This window comes from Anguilla rostrata, chromosome 12, assembly GCF_018555375.3.
Source record: "Anguilla rostrata isolate EN2019 chromosome 12, ASM1855537v3, whole genome shotgun sequence".
In the NCBI taxonomy this organism is placed as follows: Eukaryota; Metazoa; Chordata; class Actinopteri; order Anguilliformes; family Anguillidae; genus Anguilla; species Anguilla rostrata.
The window spans coordinates 18,557,683-18,578,844 of NC_057944.1; the positions used below are offsets into that span (position 1 = coordinate 18,557,683).

A 21,162-nucleotide genomic window follows, 5' to 3' on the forward strand; every position below is an offset into this window, starting at 1 on the left:
ATACTTAATTAATTAGAAAGTATGAATATTCAATGGAATAAACATAAATACAATAAATATATTAAATATAAAATGTATGGTAATTATTACATAAAATAGAATTGAAACTCTCATTAACTAAACATCTGTACCAGGGTTGGTTGGCATAACCCCAAAATCAGTGTTCCAAACAATTCAACTCATATTGAGACCCACGTTTGGGATAGTACAATGTTTCCCAGCTAACATCACTCATGACATACTTTCAAATATTAAATCAAAATTAAGCTGATTCCTATCTCCACTAACTGGCAGTAATATAGTTTCAATATTTCTGTCTGAAAAAAAAAAACAAACAAAAAAAAAAACACAAGTTTATGATTTAGTGTGAAGTCCATTATTCCTTTACTTTTGATACTACAAAACTGAAATATTAAGTACTTGTCAGATGATTTAATATGTTTTAACATGACTGCAACTCAAGAAAACAAACATATTGATATTACTGTTTTCTCTGACTTTCAAAGGACCAGAAAATAGCTGTGTGCCAACCGAACCCTGTGCCAACCTGCCCCAGTCTTCTCTAGTTTCATACTCCACTACTTTTGGTTAGTTGTGGCATAAATGAAACACCTGTCAGGTGAGTGAGGACTATGTGAAATATGTTTAATTTTCTGAACTCAGCAGTTTTAACCATTAACACCCTCATTTGACATCCGGCACTGAATAACGAGCACAAGTGCATCAACAAATAAAACACCTAATTTATCCAACATGCCTGTGTGGTGAGAAAAGGATTCTTATGCGGATTGGAGACAAAATAATTAAAATAATTAAAAAATCATGACAGTCAGTCATTTTGTAAATAATACATATTCCTCTGCATGTTTTTCCCCAAGAAGGGAATGCCTCTTCCTCTCCATGAGCTCAGGGGGCTGTGCTTCAGGTGGGTATTTAAACATGAGAGCACCACATCCTGTCATTAAAGCATGGAGGTGATAAGGACCACACTGGTACTGGCACTGGTGGCTGGACCTCTCACTCTGGCAATGGGAGGGTCAGGGTTGGGGTGCACACTGCAGGGGACCCCCAGGCCTGCTTCATTCTCCCAGCCTGGGAACTTTGTAATCGGAGGCATTTTTTCCATCCACTACTATGTGACCAGCACCGAGTACAACTATACCAGCCTACCCAAAGCACCGCACTGTATAGGGAGGTAAGTGAAGAGGGGAAGAACATTCTGAAATGTGGAGGCCACTGTGGACATGTTTTAGATCTAAGAGATATATACATAAATATAAACCAAATAAGTCATAAAATGCATTACTTATATGAACAGCAGAATGTAACTATATTGTAACATATATTGTTCTACTGTACATATATTATGATCTCCACAGGTTTTGTAATGGATTGTATTACTCTTCATCTAAAAAGCTTGTTAAGTTTATTTTGTTTTATTTTGTTTAACATATGTTGTTATAGTTGTTTTATTATTTCATACATTATTTAGAAGATTTTTTATTTTTTATTTTTTTAGATTACTATTATTATTTTCATTATCTCACACATTCTTTAGCATCTGTTATACCTTCAAGGTAATGCTTAGAGCAATCAAGTATTCTCTTAAATTAATCAAATATACTATATATTTAGCAATTTCAGGAATATTTAAGTTCTGTAATACTAGAAGTCAAATAAATTAGAAATATATAGACAATCTGGAACCATTCATTATAACTCTAACAGCACCTTCTGCCATAATCTGTTGATCTTGCTGGTGTACCAAGGCAATGCTCCACTCTTTTTTTATTATCTAAATATAGAATATGTCTAATTAAATTAAAATAAAAGGTATATTTTTATATTCTTGTCTATCAACAACTTATTGCATGTTCTGTTATGTTCATGTCATTGTGTGTGACTTGTCATATTGTTGTTCAAAACAGTGTAGATTTCCGGGAACTGCGCTTTGCTAGAACCATGGTGTTTGCCATCAAGGAAATCAACAACAGTTCACAGCTCCTGCCAAGTGTAACTCTGGGTTACCAGATCCATGACTCTTGTGCCTCCGTGCCAGTGGCTGTGAAGTTGGCATTCCAGCTGGCCAATGGCATCGAGCCAGTCTTCTTTCCCAACCAGTCCTGCTCAAAGTCTGCCACTGTGCATGCTGTAGTGGGTGAGTCTGGTTCCACCCCCTCCATTGTCATGTCCAGAATTCTCGGACCTTTCGGCATCCCCCAGGTGAGTTCCTCCTGCCTAGTCCTCATGTGCATCTTCCAATAAATTATCACTGTATATCCCTTGCACTCATAAATGTATTTGAAATAAATACAAGAGATGAGCTATTAATATAGAATATACAACAGGTAAATATTTTCCAGTAGTAAGCCTGTTGCTTTCATGGAAATTTGGTTTTATTACAGTTTCTGTAAATGGAGATCTTATCATTTCCCAAATTAGCCTCAATATATCTTGGATTCCTCCTTGCAACATTCCTCTTTCTGGAGAACTTGTAGAATGGCTGCAGGTATTTGTACACAGTGCTAGTGCATTAGTACTGAATAGATAAATAAGTACAGTGCTGTCCGTACGTGTTTGGACAGGGACACAATTTTTGTTGTCTTGGCTGTCTACTCCAGCACATTCTATTTGAAATGAAACAATGAATATGAGTTTAAAATGTCAGCTTTAATTTGAGGGTCTTTACATTCATTTCAGGAGATTTGTGTAGAATGTATAGCCCCATTTCTCAGTTATGGGACCAAAAGTATTTTGACAAATTAACATCAGTAGGGTATTTAGTCCTTGGTTACAAATATTTTGCTGTGGAAGACTATCTTCCCTGTGATGCTCTGGCAGGCCTGCACTGTGTCAACTTCAGTTTCTGTTTGTTTATGTGGAAATTCAAAAGGAAGTTAAATTGGATTCAAGTTCAATTTGGACTCATGTTTCTTGTGCATTGACTTGGCTGATTAAGAACATTCAACTTTTTGTTGCTGAAAAACTTCTTGGTTGCTTTAGCAGTATGTTTCTGGTCAATGTAGTGCTGCAAGGTGAAGTGCCATCCAATGAGTTTAGAGGTATTTTGTGGGATCAGAGCAGATACGATGTTTGTACACTTCAGTATTCATCTTTTTGTTGCCATCAGCAGTCACATCAATAAAGTCAAGACAGCCAGTTCTCATGGCAGCCTGTTATGCCCAAGCCATAACACTACCTATCCACCACCATGTTTCACCAATGAGGTGGTATGCTTTGCATCATGAGCAGTTACTTTCTCCACACTTTCCTCCTTTCATCGCTTTGGTACAGGTTAATTACTTCTCTCGTCTGTCCCATAAGACTTTGTTCCAGAAATTGTTTTTTAAAGTCTTTGACAAGTCGATGCCAAAATCCTATAAACTGTGCTTAATCTGTTTCAACACTAGAAAGAGGTTTATCTTCACAATTGGAAGTAATCTTCAGTCATCCACTACAATGGTCTTCCATAGTCTACCAAGTCATTTGCCTCTGCCGAGCTCACCAGTGCATTATTGCTTCAATGCACCAAACAATTGATTTTGACACACCCAGCGTTTGGCTGTGTCTCTGATCAATTTATTCTGTTTCAGTCTCATGATGGCTTGCTTTACTGGAATTAACACTTATTTGGTCCTTATGCTGAAAGGCAACATGAACAAAATACAAACGCAAATGCCTCACGGACAATCAACTCTGGACCTTTTGTTAACTTTTTTTATGCATGAACTAATTACATAAAGACACACGGCTGGCCAGGAAACAGCTGAACAGCCAACTGATCAATTAATTTTGGTCCCGTAAAATGTAATGATGTAAAAAAAAAAGTGTGTCATTCCTACACAGATCACATCCTCATTCTGTAAACATCCTCAAATTAAACCTGACAGTCTGCACAGTCAGATAATCAGTGTTTCATTTCAAATCCAATTTGCTGGAGTACAGAGCTGAATATTTTTTATATCACAGTCCAAATACTTACAGACTGCACAGTAGATAGGCATGTAGACAGATATTTTGATTTACTATTGTTCACGACAATAATAATGTTTCATTCACTATTAAAAAGTGCATCTTTCCTTTCATGGAGCTATAGGTGAGCCACTATGCCACCTGTGCCTGTCTTAGTGACAAGCTGCAGTACCCCACCTTCTCCAGGACCATCCCAAGTGACTACTTTCAGGCAGCTGCTCTGGCTAGACTAGTCAAGCATTTTGGCTGGACTTGGATTGGGGCGGTGAGGAGTGACTCAGACTATGGGAACAGTGGGATGGCTGCCTTCCTGCAGGCCGCGCAGGCAGAGGGCATCTGTGTGGAGTACTCAGAGGCGTTCTACAGGACCAACCCCCGTGCAAAAGTGCGACACGTGGCAGAGATCATCAGCAGGTCCACGGCCCGCGTTGTTGTGGCGTTCGTTGCTTCAGGCGACATGCTGGTCTTGCTGTCAGAGCTGGAAGGCAAGGTGCAGGCCCCATTACAGTGGATTGGGAGTGAGGACTGGGTCACTGACCGCAAGATGTTGCAGTTCCGTTTGTTTGCTGGTGCCATCGGCTTCGGCATCCCCCGCTCAGTCATTCCAGGGCTGCGAGACTTCCTGTTGGACCTGGGGCCGGCACAGGTTTCCCACTCACCGCTGCTCACAGAGTTCTGGGAGAGCGCTTTCGGCTGCAGCCTGGGGGGAAGTCAGGCTGCAGCGGGTCAGAAAACATGCGATGGAAACCAGAATCTGCGAGATCTGCAGAACCCCTACACAGACACATCCCAGCTGCGCATCTCTAACATGGTGTACAAGGCTGTGTATGCGATAGCCCATGCCATACACAGCATCATCTGCACAGACGAACCTAACACTCCACCACACTGCAACACAAGTTTCCGAGTTGAGCCACAACAGGTAAAGGGTCCACTGCACAAACTTTCAGCTATAATGGATAAGTGTATCAACACTGCTATTATTATTATTATTATTATTATTATTATTATTATTATTATTATTATTAATTGGCTGATGCCCTGAACCTGTGTGTTTTAGAAAGCATTCAATGTTACAGTGCAAATTACAAATAATAACTCAGCAAGCACAGTGTAAGATACAACACAAAATCTACTATCTGAAGTGTTACATCAAAATATCGCATTCAGTCAACAGAACAGTCAATCAGCAGAACAGGTTATTTTCATGGTGAATATACTGATGTGGAATGTGAAAGACCTCCTAATTTTCTCCTAACACAAAAATCAGGGATAGGCATATACGACTGCCAAGACTGCAAGGATGTGGTTATTGGAGAATACTGAGTGGATGGTTAACATGGAGGTTAGGTGGAAGTTGAGCTGGTCACTAGCAGGTGTACTATCAGCCCTCTGACTCCCTCCTATCAGGTTATGGAGCACTTGAGGAAAGTGAACTTCTCCAGGAATGGGTATAAAGTCTCCTTTGATGCCAATGGGGATCCGGTGGCAACTTATGAGCTGGTGAACTGGCAGGTGATGGGGGATGGACACATGGAGTTCGTGACTGTGGGCCACTATGATGCATCTGCCCCAGATGGACAGGTGTTGATCATGAACAAGAACATTACCTGGGCAGGTGGCCAGCCACAGGTAATTTCACAGTCAAATGTGATTTTATTAGACAATTATGCTGGCTTGTCAGAGTTGGCTCCATGTCTGTTGCTGTTTAAAGGTGCCTGTGTCAGCATGCAGTGAGAGCTGTCCCCCAGGCACTCGGAAGGCTGTGCAAAGAGGAAGGCCTGTTTGCTGCTATGACTGCGTGCCTTGTGCCGAGGGAGAAATCAGCAATGCTACAGGTACAGAGAAGCAAAAATAATGACCTATATGTACCACAATAAATATATTGAATTTAGCAAAGGTGAATGTTGAACATGTATATTTTTTATCAATGCATTTTACAGGTTCTCACATGTTGGGGGACATACCTGCAACTTAATGAGCTTAGGCCAGACAATTTGATGCATTTAATATCAATGTAAAAATTTGAAGCCCAAAACTAGTCAGATGTTTCAATCCCACAACCCTCAGACCTGTTTTTCATGCCCTGACCTCTCCTGCACTCTCCTGAATAATGAGGTTTTCTCTTTCGTGCAGATTCCCTGGACTGTATCACCTGTCCAGCCGACTACTGGTCGAATGCTGAGAAGGATGAATGTGTACCCAAACCTGTTGAGTTCTTGTCCTTCCATGAGGTTCTGGGGATCATCCTGGCAGCTTGTTCTGTGACTGGGGCCTGCATGGCCATTACAGTGGCTGCTGTGTTTTACAGACACAGGGACACTCCCATTGTGAAAGCCAACAATTCAGAGCTGAGTTTCCTGCTGGTCTTTTCATTGAAACTGTGTTTCCTTTGCTCTCTTACCTTCATCGGCCGGCCCTCTGAGTGGTCCTGTATGCTGCGCCACACTGCATTTGGGATCACCTTTGTCCTCTGCATCTCCTGTGTTCTGGGAAAAACAATAGTGGTGTTAATGGCTTTCAGGGCTACACTTCCAGGCAATAATGTCATGAAGTGGTTTGGGCCTCCCCAGCAGAGACTGAGTGTTCTTGCTTTCACTCTCATACAGGTCCTTATTTGTGTGCTTTGGTTAAGAATATCCCCTCCTTTTCCCAATGAGAACATGAAGCACTACAAAGAAAAGATCATTCTAGAATGTGATGTAGGATCAGCAGTGGGATTCTGGGCTGTGCTGGGTTATATTGGGCTCCTCTCTATATTGTGCTTTGTTTTAGCGTTTCTGGCTCGTAAGCTGCCTGACAACTTCAATGAAGCCAAATTCATCACATTCAGCATGCTCACATTCTGTGCCGTCTGGATCACTTTTATACCAGCTTATGTCAGCTCACCTGGGAAGTTCACTGTAGCTGTGGAGATCTTTGCAATTCTAGCTTCCAGCTTTGGTCTGATTGTTTGCATTTTTGTCCCTAAATGTTTCATTATATTGTTTCGGCCTGAGCAAAATACTAAAAAGCACATGATGGGGAAAATGCCATCAAAATCTTTCTGAAGCACATGCCGCAATGTCAGTAAAGTTGTCAGTAATGTTTATTGTATTTAAAAAGTTAATTACGTCAAATTTCTTCTGCTGCATATACTTTTGACTGAGAAAATGCACATCTCTACATTTCTTTGAGGACCATTTTTTATTTGTATCGTATCAGGGATTTCATATCAGCAATAAAAGATTGATGAATCAGGGTGTTTGCGTTTTCTGGTGTTTGTGTTCCTGTGCAATTGTTCAGTCCTCACTGAAAATGCACCAAGTAAAGTAGCAAAATTGGAACTTGAGTTGCAAGTTCCATGGAGAACAAAGCCTCTGCCTGCAGAGTGCTGTTGTTGGAGAGCCGGCAGAGTCAGTCTTACTCCTTTGGGAGCTGCAGAGGGGAGATGGAGGTATGGCTGAAAGAGAGATAATGGGTCCCGGCAAATTACAAAATTTGAATGATGGTTAATAGGACAATAAGGGTAGTTAATTATAAATTTTTGTATTGTTATTTTTTTTATGTCTCATCTTCGGTTGCGTTCATTTTTGGGGTTCATGGTGTGTGTGTTTGTGTGTTAGTTTCAAGCAAAGCGTTCAAGTTTTTTAAAAGTGTTTTCTTTTAAATCTAAGTTAGTTGTAGTGACAGGAAGAAAAAAAAAAAAAACTTACACCATTCTGTGTGGTATTCTCGTGGGCCATATTTTAACTGACAAATTCTGATGAGGTATTTGCCATTCTGTCTCTTATGCGCAATTGACCAAGCAGATTGGACACTGGACTCAGCGACCTGAGGTGGAGGTACAGACAGACAGCCAATAGAATGCTGGCAAGTCCAAGATGGTGTCTGTGGACAAGTTTCATTCTGGATCGCTTTTTATGGATTATACTTCTATCCATCCATTATCTATACCCACTTATCCTGGGCAGGGTCGTGGGGGGTGCCGGAACCTATCCCAGCCTACATTGAGCGAAAGGCAGGAATACACCCTGGACAGGCCACCAATCTATTACAGGGCACACACCATCCACTCACTATTTACTTACAAACTCATACCTATGGGCAATTTAGAGTCTCCAATTAGCCTACCTGCATGTCTTTGGACTGTTGGAGGAAACTACACATTTTATCATAAGTTAGCTATTGGTAAATAAGCCATTGCATAATCACAGTGTATATAGGTCTGTAGCTCCCAAGCTATATTTTTGTCAACAACACATTAGATTATAGGCTAATTAGTATATTCTTATAGCAATGCCCCAAGAGTGTTTGGTATCAAAATTACAGTTATAATTAATTAGAATTAAACGCCGTATTGTAGGCTGTTGCACGCCGCGACACACCTCTTTGGTGGACAGAACAGTTGGACACGAAGTTACGAGAATTCCGGAATATTCTGGTATTTATTTTGTATACCAGAGAGTCATTACAAAATAAATAAAACAGCTTTGCATTTCACCCTCATGGGATCCAGGTAAAAAATAATGAACCAACACAACATACTAAAATAACAAAGACAAAAATAACCAAAATTACAAAACTCCTTTTCAGTTTTTTTCCCCTTGCTGGTCACTTCCTCCCTCTCAGGTTGTGAATCCCCTGGTCACAGACACCTACTGGAAAAAAGCACACTTTAAATGCCTGGACTAATTAGTAATGCACTCCAGGCACGTGTGCCTACTTAGTAGGTGTGGTCTTCCGATTGCCTTAAACCTCTCCCACAGACTAAGCCCTGGCACAATCCTGTACCACCAGAATGCAGCCGGGGTGCATTCAGCTTGGATGACACTGCCCTCTCTTGGGAGAGGAAATCAGAACAACAATGGGTAACGGACTCCGGCCTATGGATTACCTGGAACCAAAATGGCTGGAGAGCCAGATACCACCGCGTAATCAGAGAGTTGGGGTCTTTCATTTTATGCAGGCACTGGATGGGGGGCATTATCTGAATAAAGGACAAAGGGTCAACCCAGGAGGTAGTACCAAAAAGTCAGTATAGCCCACTTTATAGTGAGACATTCCTTCAATGGTACTGTACTGAATGTCCCTGGGGCTGAGCTTGTGGCTAATGTAGTGCACCGGTTGGTCCTCGCCGTCCACCTCCTGGGACAACACCACACCCAGTCCTCTATCTGAGGCACCGGTCAAGGGCCACTTGGCACTGCTCCATCCATTGGACTGAATCAGGAGCTCCTTTTCAAGTGAGGTTGGTAAAGGGGTAAAGGGACCTGTAAGGTTAAAAAAGTCCAGGATAAATTGACGATAATAATTTGTCAATCCCAAGAACGATCTCACTTGTTTTTTTAGACTTGGGTGGAGGACAAGCCGCTACAGCAGAAGTTTTAACCACTAATGGGCTGACTCGTCCCCACTCCAAGAGAAACCCCAGATACTGTACCTCCCGCCGCATAATTGCACACTTCCTGGTGTTTGCCATGTGTCTCGTCCTCTGCAACATCTTCAGGATAGCTTGCAAATGCAGTATATGCCTCAACCTATTAATAATGATGTCATTTAAATAAGCCACGGCATATGTGGCATGCTGTCTTAAAAGCAGGTCCATTAGTCACTGGAAGGGTGCCCCAAACCGAACGGGAGGGTGACAAATTGGTGTAATCCAAACGGAGTGGAGAAAGACGATTTTCCCTTGGACTCTGGAGGCAAGGGAATCTGCCAGTAGCCCTTGGTTAAATCCAGAGTTGAATAAAACAAGCAGTGCCCAGCTGATCCAGCAGCAAATCCAACCGAGGTATAGGATAAGCATCAAATTTCAAAACTGCGTTTACCTTTCGGTAATCTATGCAGAAACAAACTATCCCATATGGCTTGGGTACAAGCATGATGGGGCTACACTATTCATTGTGTGTTTCCTCAATCACTCCCATCTCTAGTATTTTGCCCAATTCCTCCTGAACTAGTTTTCCTTTATGTTCAGGTAGTCGATACGGGGGACTTCTAACCACAGTGCCCGGGGGGAGGGAGTATGTATGCAGTGTTCTATAAGGTCAGTTCTTCCTGGTAGGGGTGAAAACTCTTGCTGCAACCAAGCCACCTCTGCTTGCTGTTCTGGAGTCAGATGGCTGTTAATTGGAACAGAGCAGGTTTTTCCCAAATTAGGAATTCCCGGTCCCAGCTAATCTGACCTGACTTCCGTTGTAGCAAGCAAAGCAGGGTCAACCTCTTGCCACAGTTTTAGGAAATTGAGATGGTAGATCTGATGTGCTACACCCCTGTCAGAACAAATAACCTCATTGTCTACATCCCCAATTTGCTGTGTGATCTCGAAAAGTTGTTGTCACTGAGCTAGTAATTTCGATGCTGATGACGGGAGTAAGACATCCCAGTTGATATACTCGCAATCAAACTCCCCTGTTATCTCTATCTTGCTATCTCTGCCGTTCCGGGGCTGGGGGAAAATGTTCATGTGCAATTTGTCCTTTTAACTGTAGCTTTGCTCGCAGGTCCAGTACATATTGAATTTCATTTTTACTTTGGCTTGGACCCTCCGTCCAGGTTTCTTTTCACTTACTCACTCATCCCCATTGCGCCGGCTGTCGCATAGGGCAGCCACAAAGTCCTTCCATTTCCTTCTGTCTTCTCTAGGGTCCCCCAGCTCTGTTGGTGTTGTTGGAGTTCTTTCTCTATTATCCTGCGCCATGTTATTTTGGGCCTCCCTTTCCTTCTTTTGCCTTCTGGGGTCCAGTGTAATGCAACTCTTGGGATTGCTTTGATGTCATTCTGAGCACATAGACAATCCAGGTCCACCTGCGTGTCTTGAGTATGAAGTGTATGTCATCTTGCTGGGTGATTTTGAGAAGGTTATTGTTGGAGATGGTCATTAGCCAGAATATATGCAAGATCTTACGTAGGCATGATGTGTGGAAGGTGGATAGTTTGTGTCCTGTTCTGTTGTTTTCCAGCATTCTGCATCGTAGAGTAGTGTTGATAGTACACAGCTTTGGTAGATCCGGAGTTTGGTTTTGGTGCTGTATTGGTTGGATTTCCAGATTTGTTTAAGTCTTATGAAGGTTGTGCGTGCTTTATTGATCCAGTTTTGAATATCTTGGTTTGTACCCCCATCGTGGTAAATGGTGCTTCCTAGGTATGTGTAGTTATCAGTGCTGTCTAAGACCTGTTACTCTATTGTTATTTCTGTTGGTGTATTGATGTTGATGGGCATGACTTTGGTTTTACTGCCATTGATCACCAGTCCTACTTGTTGTCCATAGGACTGGAGTCTTTTTGTCCTTTCTTGCAAGTGGATGTGTGTACGTGAGAGGAGACCAGGGTCTCCAAAAGACCTGGGCTGCGTTTCCCAGAGCCTCCTTAGCGCTACGTGCATCATAAGGTATACCTTAAGGTCTTCATTTAGTTGTCAAGCTGTTTCCCAGCGCCTCCTTTGCTAAGGTATACCTTTAGAAGGGTGATCTGAGCTGTCCCTTAGCGATGCGCTCCGCTCATCCTGTCACAGTTTTATCCTTATTAGGCCAACATTTTGCATTACAAACCGACAGTTGTACTACAGTGCGCGTCTAGTAGCCTACATCTGCATGCACAAATGACATAGATAGTGTAATGATGGGGCTGGCGAGCAACATCAAATGCGGACAATAAATGAAAGGGGAGTCTAAAAGCTGACTGCGAACAGCAGTCAACCACTAAGCGAGGTAGGACAAAGGAAATAGGGGGATAAACCCTGGCAAAAGGCCAAACAAAAAGCAATCCTCAAAAACAGGACGAAAGTCTCTTGACTGAGAACCAAAAACAACAAACACATAGGCAAGTAAGATCTCGCAGCTCAAGACTGAGACTAGCTGGAGATAACACAATACACAATACACTTCTAAGAAACGGGACAATTCTTAAGTGCCCCGGTTGCTACGTATTTAGCTCCCGTACCGGATAGCCATCGAGTAAGTCACACCTAGCTCTCTAAATACCCAGAGTGTTACCGGCTGCTTGTAAAATGCAAGAGCACAGAGCAGAGTGAGTGAGGTTCCTATAAAGGGTAGACTCCAGGTGGACCGAATCAGCAATTAGCGGGGGATGTGAGAGCGAGGAGAATGACCTCTGCCGCCACCCAGTGGCAGCACCGCCGCAAGCACAGCCTCATTACAGATAGTTTAATATTAACTTTATGAAAATTAATTATCCAAACAACGTTTCTGTGCATAGGACATCATGAGAATGTTGTCGTTTCACCTGTCTATTCTCATCATGATGGTAATAACGTATAGGGCCTATCCATAATACTAATCCAATTTGTGAAAAAAATAAGCTTATGTTATTTTTACGTAGTGGAGCTTACTGAGGATATGGCTTTTCTGACTGCATACCCTGTAGAAATTAGTTTATTTGTGTGTGAGTCAATGATCACACTGACTTGGAACAAACCGCCGGTTTATTAAAAATATAAAACCCGTGTGAGCAAAGCCGACATTGAGTGAGTATACTTGCATGACCGGACTAGATGGAACTAAAGAATGTTGATTGGCCTAGCCATAAACACACATACAGGTACGGTGGCTCATAATGAACAAACAGGACAAATGATCTACACCCCTTTCCTTTAGCTCACACCTATATAAAACAAAATAGCACTGGGTAAATATCAACATTACAGAACATTTCTTTCTTACCATGTTGTTTTATGATTTTCAGTAAACAACCCAATTATATTCTTAGTTAAACGTAAGATTATCCAACAGCAAATCAAGGTGGATGAACATATCACTTTGACAGGTAGGCCTATTCATAAGGCATACCCGGTATAGAATTAATCATGATCAATTTTCACAGACGCGCGTTTGCCTTTCATCGACGATCATTTTTGCACTGCAGAAAAAAATCCGCGGGAATCAGTGGATATGCTGCTACAGTTGCCTATATATTGTGTGACAAAAACAAATTAACATTAGACCTTTGTTTCAATAAGAACAAAATAATTCACCCATATGTAGCATATATCCCTTTTCTTGGGCTTCCAAGAAGTTCCAGACTATGGCTTATATGTCCCGATTGATGTTCTTTATTTTATCTTTTGTAGCCTACATGTATTTATTGAAACTATCACAAGGTCTCGTTTTGACTCTCAATGAGATTAGTAGATGATCTTTAGTAGGCATAGCTTCCTCTTCTGCAATATTAGATTGATGTAAAATGATTATGACAACACGTGTTATATTAAAATGTCATTCATAAGCCTTTACAAGTGAGACAATCGCATGGCATCGATTGGTAAACTTTTCAGCACCACAATGAAGGCCGGCTCCAACTTACAACGTACCTCTGAAACTGTCCCTTAAGGGAACTGTTAAGGTATAGTCTGGGAAACACTCGCAAAAAAGTGAGCTCCCTTTGAAAGATATACCTTAGAAACCTTCGTAGAACTTTAAGGTACATCGAAACTGGGAAACACAGCCCTGACCTGTATTACAAACAGGACTTACAGTCTTCTGTTGTATACATCATCTCATAAAAAACACATTTTCAACGTACAAAAATGCCAAGTTACTCACACATACAAGACATACACCTATAAATCTATAACTTATTCATTCAGACTGTCAAAATCCAGGCCTGCCATTAAAAGTATTGATATCAAAATGACGCCAAGTTACGGTACTACAAACAATATAGGCTATCTTGCCTCGCTGATATTAAATAAAATGTATTCCAAAGCAATGCTACCCAATATTTCCTCAATTCTTTCAAGTCACTATATTTAGACAATATTGGGATAAATGTTTTTCCAAATTTGTCATTTAATCTTGTGAGCTGAAATGATGATTTATGTCATATTTGGCACATTATATTTGGGGTCAAGTTATGTAATGTGGTCATTTTGAGCCAGGAGAGAGGTGACACGGATAGTACTTATTGCTGCATCAATTTCATGGAACTTACTGGTTCTTGTATCAGTGAATTTACAGAATACTGCTCAGTTAAGTGTTACTACTGTGTGTGGTTTTCTGTGCCTGTGTGGTGAGAAGAGCATTCTTATGAGGATCAGAGACTAAATCTAAAAAACTGAATCATGACAGTTGGTCATTTTGTAAATAATACATAACTACTTCTCTACATGTTTCCCCCAGGAAGGGAATGCCTCTCCCTCTCCACAAGCTAAAGGGGATGTGCTCCAGGAGGGTATTTAAACATGAGAGAGCACCACATCCTGTCCTGAAAGCATGGAGGTACTCTGGACTACGCTGGTTCTGGCACTGGTGACTGGATCTCTTGCCGTGGCAAATGGAAGGTCTGGTTTGGGGTGCACACTGCAGGGGACCCCCAGTCCTGCGTCTTTATCCCAGCCTGGGGACTTCGTGATCGGAGGTGTTTTTACCTTTCACTACTATGTGATCACCACTGAGAACAACTACACCAGCCGACCCAAAGCGCTGCAGTGTACAGGGAGGTCAGTGAAGAAAGAAAAAGCATTCTAAAATGTGGAAGCCACTGTGGACATATGCTTCAGATACCTACATAAATATAAACCAAATATATCATAACATGCACTACTCAGATGAACTGCAGGATGTAAATATATTTTGTTATACAAATATTATGATCTCCACAGGTTTTGTAATGGATTGTTTTAGATTTACTCTTCACCTTAAAAGCTTGTTAAGTTTGTTTTGTTTAATTCTGTTTATTTTATGTTTGTAGTCATTGTTGATTTCTTATTTCACAAATTATTTACATGATGATTATTTTCATTATTTCACACATTATTTACCGTCTGTTTCAACTTAAAGGTAAGCTGGTGCACATGCTTAGAAGTATTCTCTTATAATTATATATATATATATATATATATATATAGATAGCAATTTCCAAAATATTTCAGTTCTGTAAGTCTGAAAGTCAAATAAATATAAAATACACATAATAAAATATGAAATATAATCTAGATATAAACTAAATAAAATAAAATAAAAATAAATATGAAATAAAATCTAGAAACATTCATTATAATTCCAAGTCCACCTTCCGCCATAATCTGGGGTGCCAAGGCAATGCTCCATTATTTTTTATTATCTACATATAGAATATGTCTAATTAAATTAAGATATAAGGTATATTTTTACATTCTTGTCTTTGGACAACTTATTGCATGTTCTGTTATGTTCATGTCATTGTATGTGACTCTTCATATTGTTGTTCAAAACAGATTAAATTTCCGGGAATTTCGCTTTGCTAGAACCATGGTTTTTGCCATCAAGGAAATCAACAACAGTTCAGAGCTCCTGCCAGGTGTAACTCTGGGCTACCAGATCCATGACTCCTGTGCCTCTGTGCCAGTGGCTGTGAAGGTGGCATTCCAGTTAGCCAATGGCATTGAGCCAGTTTTCTTTCCCAACCAGTCCTGCTCAAAGTCTGCCACTGTGCGTGCTGTAGTGGGCGAGTCTAACTCCTCTCCTACCATGGCCATATCCAGAATTCTTGGACCCTTTGGCATCCCCCAGGTGAGCTCCTCCTACCCAGCCCTCCATTGCATTTTTCCAATAAATTACCTGATATTATTACGATATGATAATCTTTGCATTCAAAATTGTATTTGGAATAAATATATAGATGAGCCATTAATACATAGGCTGTTGTGTTCATATTACATCTTTAAGCATCCGATTTACACGAAATATTTTGGAATAAGAAGACTGCTGCTTTTGTGGCAACTTGGCCTTACTACTGTTTTTGTGAACAGACATATTTACCATCATTTCCAAATATAGCCACAATATTTCTTGCTACAAGATTCCACCTATGGGAAACAGTGAATTTGCTGAATGGCTACAGGAATTTGGCACAGCACTACTGTATTAGTTCTGAATAGACAAATAAGTAGTTTGGTTGGTAGATAGATATATTGATTCACTGATATTCTTGGTTAGATTGAAGTTGCATCTTTCCTTTCATGGAGCAATAGGTGAGCCATTTTGCCACCTGTTCCTGTCTTAGTGACAAGCTGCAGTACCCAACCTTCTCCAGGACCATCCCCAGTGACTACTACCAGGCAGCTGCTCTGGCTAGACTAGTTAAGCATTTTGGCTGGACTTGGATTGGGGCGGTGAGGAGCGACTCAGACTATGGGAACAGTGGGATGGCTGCCTTCCTGCAGGCTGCACAGGCAGAGGGCATCTGCGTGGAGTACTCAGAGGCATTCTTCAGGACCAACCCCCGCGCAAAAGTGCGACGCGTGGCAGAGGTCATCAGCAGGTCCACAGCCCGTGTCATTGTGGCGTTCATTGCCACAGGCGACATGCTGGTCTTGCTGTCGGAGCTGGAAGGCAGGCTGATGGCTCCACTACAGTGGATTGGGAGTGAGTCCTGGGTCACTAACCGCATAATGTTGCAGTTCCGTCTGTTTGCCGGTGCCATCGGCTTTGCCATCCCCCGCTCAGTCATTCCAGGGCTGCGAGACTTCCTGTTGGACCTGGGGCCGGCACAGGTTTCCCACTCACCGCTCCTCACAGAGTTCTGGGAGACCGCTTTCGGCTGCAGCCTGGGGGGAAATCAGACCTCAGCGGCCCAGAAAACATGCGATGGAAACCAGAATCTGCAAGATCTGCAGAACCCCTACACAGACACATCCCAGCTGCGCATCTCCAACATGGTATACAAGGCTGTGTATGCAATAGCCCATGCCATGCACAGCATCGTCTGCACAGACAAGACTGACAATCCACCCCACTGCAACACAAGTATAAGTTTTGAGCCACAACAGGTAAACGGTCCATTGCACAAACTTTCAACTATATTGGATATGGGTATCAACACTATAATTATTGTTATTTTGAGGCTGATGCCGTTATCCAGTGTGAATTAGTGATTATTCAATACTACAATGCAGCTGACAAATTATAACTCAGCAAGCACAATTTAACCTACATTACACACGCTATGACCTAAAAGGTCACTACAAAATATAGCATTCAATCACTTAAATCCCTTTCAATCAGCAGAACAGGTTATTTTCATGGTGAATTTACTGATGTGGAATATGAAAAACTGACAATTTTTTATGCCGGCCACAAAAATATGTAAAAGGAACATACCACTTCTTGGGGGGGGGTGGCTGTGATGATGTGGTTATTGGGGAAAACTGGGTAAATGATTAACATGGAGGCTGACTGGATATTGCTCTGGTCACTAGCTGGTGTACTCTCAGCCCTCTGGCTCCCTCCCATCAGGTCATGGAGCACCTGAGAAAAGTGAACTTCTCCAGGAACGGGTACAAAGTCTCCTTTGATGCAAATGGGGATCCGATGGCCATTTATGACCTGGTGAACTGGCAGGTGATGGGGGATGGACACATGGAGTTTGTGACTGTGGGCCACTATGATGCATCTGCTCCAGATGGACAGGTGTTGATCATGAACAAGAACATCACCTGGGCAGGTGGCCAGCCACAGGTAATTTCAAATTCTAATGTTATAAGACAGTTATGCTGGCTTGTCAGAGTTGGCTCCATATATATTGCTGCAATATTTGTTTGTTTGAAGGTGCCTGTGTCAGTGTGCAGTGAGAGCTGTCCCCCAGGCACTCGGAAGGCTGTGGAGAGAGGAAGGCCTGTCTGCTGCTATGACTGTGTGCCCTGTGCTGAGGGTGAAATCAGCAATGTTACAGGTACAGAGAAGCTGAAATAAATAGCTGTATGTACCACATTAAATATATTGCATTTAGCATAAGGAAATTCTGGTGGCTCTCACATGTTTTGGGACACACCAGCAACTTTATGAGCTTAGGCCAATTTTGATGGGTTTAATTTCAGTGTAAGGACCTGAAGCATAATTCTAGTCACATGTTTCAATCCCTCAGCTCTGAGGACCTGTTTTCCATGCCCTGACCTCCTCTTACTGAGGTTTTCTCTCTTTTGTGCAGATTCCCTGGAGTGTATCACCTGCCCAGTCGACTACTGGACAAATGATGAGAAGGATGAATGTGTACCCAAACCTGTTGAGTTCTTGTCCTTCCATGAGATTCTGGGGATCATCCTTGCAGCTTGTTCTGTAACTGGGGCCTGCATGGCCATCATGGTGGCTGCCGTGTTTTACAGACACAGGGACACTCCCATTGTGAAAGCCAATAACTCAGAGCTGAGCTTCCTGTTGGTCTTCTCGCTGAAACTGTGTTTCCTTTGCTCTCTTACCTTCATCGGCCGGCCCTCTGAGTGGTCCTGTATGCTACGCCACACTGCATTCGGGATCACCTTTGTCCTCTGCATCTCTTGTGTTCTGGGAAAAACAATAGTGGTGTTAATGGCTTTCAGGGCTACACTTCCAGGCAGTAATGTCATGAAGTGGTTTGGGCCCACCCAGCAGAGACTGAGTGTTCTTGCTTTCACTCTCATTCAGGTCCTTATTTGTGTGCTTTGGTTAACAATATCACCTCCTTTCCCCAACAAGAACATGAAGCACTACAAAGAAAAGATCATTCTAGAATGTGATGTAGGATCAGCAGTGGGGTTCTGGGCTGTACTGGGTTATATTGGGCTCCTCTCTGTATTGTGCTTTGTTTTAGCTTTTCTGGCTCGTAAGCTGCCTGACAACTTCAATGAAGCTAAATTCATCACATTCAGCATGCTCATATTCTGTGCAGTCTGGATCACCTTTATACCAGCTTATGTCAGCTCACCTGGAAAGTTCACTGTAGCTGTGGAGATCTTTGCAATTCTAGCTTCCAGCTTTGGTCTTATCGTTTGCATTTTTGTCCCTAAATGTTTCATAATATTGTTTCGGCCCGAGAACAATACCAAAAAGCACATGATGGGGAAAATGCCGTCAAAATCTTTCGGAAGCACATGAAGAAATGTTCGTAATGTTGTCAGTAATGTTGATTGTATTTAAAAAGTTTATGATGTTATATTTTTTATGCTCGGTATTTCTTCAAGTGAAAAAGTTAATATCTCTAAATTTCTCTGAGAACCATATTTTTCATCTGTAATATAATTTATAATGAGCCACAGACCATATCATGGCATTGATGAATCAGGTTGTTTGTTTTTTCTGGCGTTTGTGTTTTTGTGCAATTGTTCAGTCCTTACTGAAAATGCACCAAGCAAAGCAACAAGATTGGTACTTGACTCACCTTGGCTTCGTCTTGGCCGCATCATCAACCCTGTCGTACATTATTTACCAATAAGGGGACAGCCCATTGTGGTTTATTCCTTACCTAAACCGCTCAATATGTTCAGCATAGTAGGCTATAATAAATGCTTGTTTCAGGGATTATAATTTAATTCACAAATTCAGTTGACTACGTGATTCAAAGGTCCCATGGAACTGCACACTGTGGCATCAGAGGCAATCAAAATAGAATTGGTTTAATATAAGTGTGTAACGAAACCCCAAGATAACAGGTTTCTACCATTTTTTGGCAAGCCGTGATTCGGAGATATACAACTCCGTTCCAAACCAGCAAGGGGATATCGCATGACCCAGCGAATTAAGTATGTTTCATTATTATTTGTTTATTTTAAACACATGAATGTGTTATGGATAAATATTCTAGGGTTAATGCTCTATTTCTTGACGTACAAGTTTTTTAAACAACTGCTGTATATTTCGCAGACTTGGTTGACCTCATAGAAGATTTGACGAACAGCACCGTAAATTTGATTCATTATGGTGATTTAAATTTTAATTGATGTAACAGAGAGCAGCATTTATGACACTGAGCTGCAGGCCTTGGAATTGGATCAGGACATTCTGCTTCAGTCTCTAACCGTCCGGCCCAGCCAATACCCAGCCCCGTGAGGTCACAACTGAGTCTGCCCAGACCATATCCCCTACAACCATCATGACCAGTTCTACAACATCAAGCAACCAGGCTGAGGTTAAATATAAATGTTTTTAAATACTCAGAAGTTTTTTCATTGTGAGGTGGACATTTTAGAAAAAATATTTAATTGAAATGGTACCGAAAAGCCTACGTAGTACATATTCTGAATCATAGAGAAACAAAAGACCAGCTACTGACCGCAGCATATACCTGTCAACTCTCATCAGTTACAGCTTATTGATGAGGTTAATCAAGGGTCTACTAACAAATGATACAAGACATTACTAGGTAAAACATGCATGAAAGTCAAAGTTATAAGACTATATCAGTGGCCTCCAACCCTGGTCATGGAGAGCTACAGGGTCTGCTGGTTTTTGTTTTCACCTTAAAATCAGCACCCATTTGAGACCCAACACACCGGGTGAGCTGAGTTAACTGTGTAATCAACTGCTCTAATTGATTCATGAAGTGAAGAGTCACTATGAAAACCAGCAGACCCTGTAGCTCTCCAGGACCAGGGTTGGAGACCACTGCACTGCATCATACTAACACATAAGTTGTCAGTCTTTCATCCCTCACAGATTTGGTACAGCACTATGTACAGAGCAAACTGTGAGGAATAAGAGAGGATTCTCTCTAAGCAACCGCACAGTATCTAAGGAATTCTGAGTAGTTTACAACAAAAGGGCCCTGCTCCTTCACATCATTACCATATGGCTTCTAAATCTGGGGATGAAGGTTTAGACAACTGCCTTCAAAATCCATGCAATCCACTGCCTTCATGCATCATCTCAGGACCATCAAACAGTGGTAAAAGTGTCTTTGTCAAAAAGTTGCTGGAAAATGCATCACATGTTTTGTCCTCTGTCTGGTTTTGTTCATGCTAGCAAACAATGTATGATGAATTGCTTTGTAAAATAAAGAGATAAAACAGTTTGCAAAAAGGCTCCCTGAAACTTTGACTGATGAAGAGTTGTTACCTGTACACAAATCCAATTTTTTCATCATTGATGACCTGATGGAAACAACCAGTGAGAGCACAGAGTTGGAAAAGACTTTTACCAAGTATACACACCACAGAAACCTAAGTATAATATATATAGTATAGAGATTTTTCTGTTCAGAAATCCCAGAGATAAAATATAAATTAATGTTTAGCTTGGCAAATGTATCCTAGACATTCTAAGTCCCCTTGAAAGTTTTGAAGATGCAACCAAGTAAACCAGTAAACAATTCTGTCAACCAGCTAATAGCTAATTTTAGCTATTTTCTAAAATTGTTGATTTAACTAGGAAACGTTAGTTAGACCACTTTTTGTTAATTTGGAAGAAAATGGAACATGTAAATCCTGGATTGGATTCTTTGGGATTCTTTTCATTCTTTTCA

General features: G+C 41.4%; 2 protein-coding genes across 2 annotated transcripts; both read left to right on the plus strand.

Moving 5' to 3' along the window:
* The first annotated feature begins 846 nt into the window (after window positions 1–846).
* Window positions 847–7,206, plus strand: LOC135236164 (extracellular calcium-sensing receptor-like). Its single transcript, XM_064302379.1, has 6 exons — window positions 847–1,195; window positions 1,929–2,223; window positions 4,097–4,894; window positions 5,383–5,604; window positions 5,687–5,810; window positions 6,109–7,206. The coding sequence occupies exons 1-6, from the start codon at window positions 969–971 to the stop codon at window positions 7,020–7,022; spliced, it is 2,580 nt and encodes an 859-aa protein (XP_064158449.1). The 5' UTR covers window positions 847–968; the 3' UTR covers window positions 7,023–7,206.
* Window positions 7,207–14,183: 6,977 nt separating this feature from the next.
* LOC135236206 (extracellular calcium-sensing receptor-like) lies at window positions 14,184–19,644 on the plus strand. Its single transcript, XM_064302443.1, has 6 exons — window positions 14,184–14,410; window positions 15,167–15,461; window positions 15,923–16,720; window positions 17,187–17,408; window positions 17,499–17,622; window positions 17,878–19,644. Exons 1-6 carry the CDS (start codon window positions 14,184–14,186, stop codon window positions 18,798–18,800), a joined length of 2,589 nt encoding a protein of 862 aa, XP_064158513.1. The 3' UTR covers window positions 18,801–19,644.
* The last annotated feature ends 1,518 nt before the right edge of the window (window positions 19,645–21,162 follow it).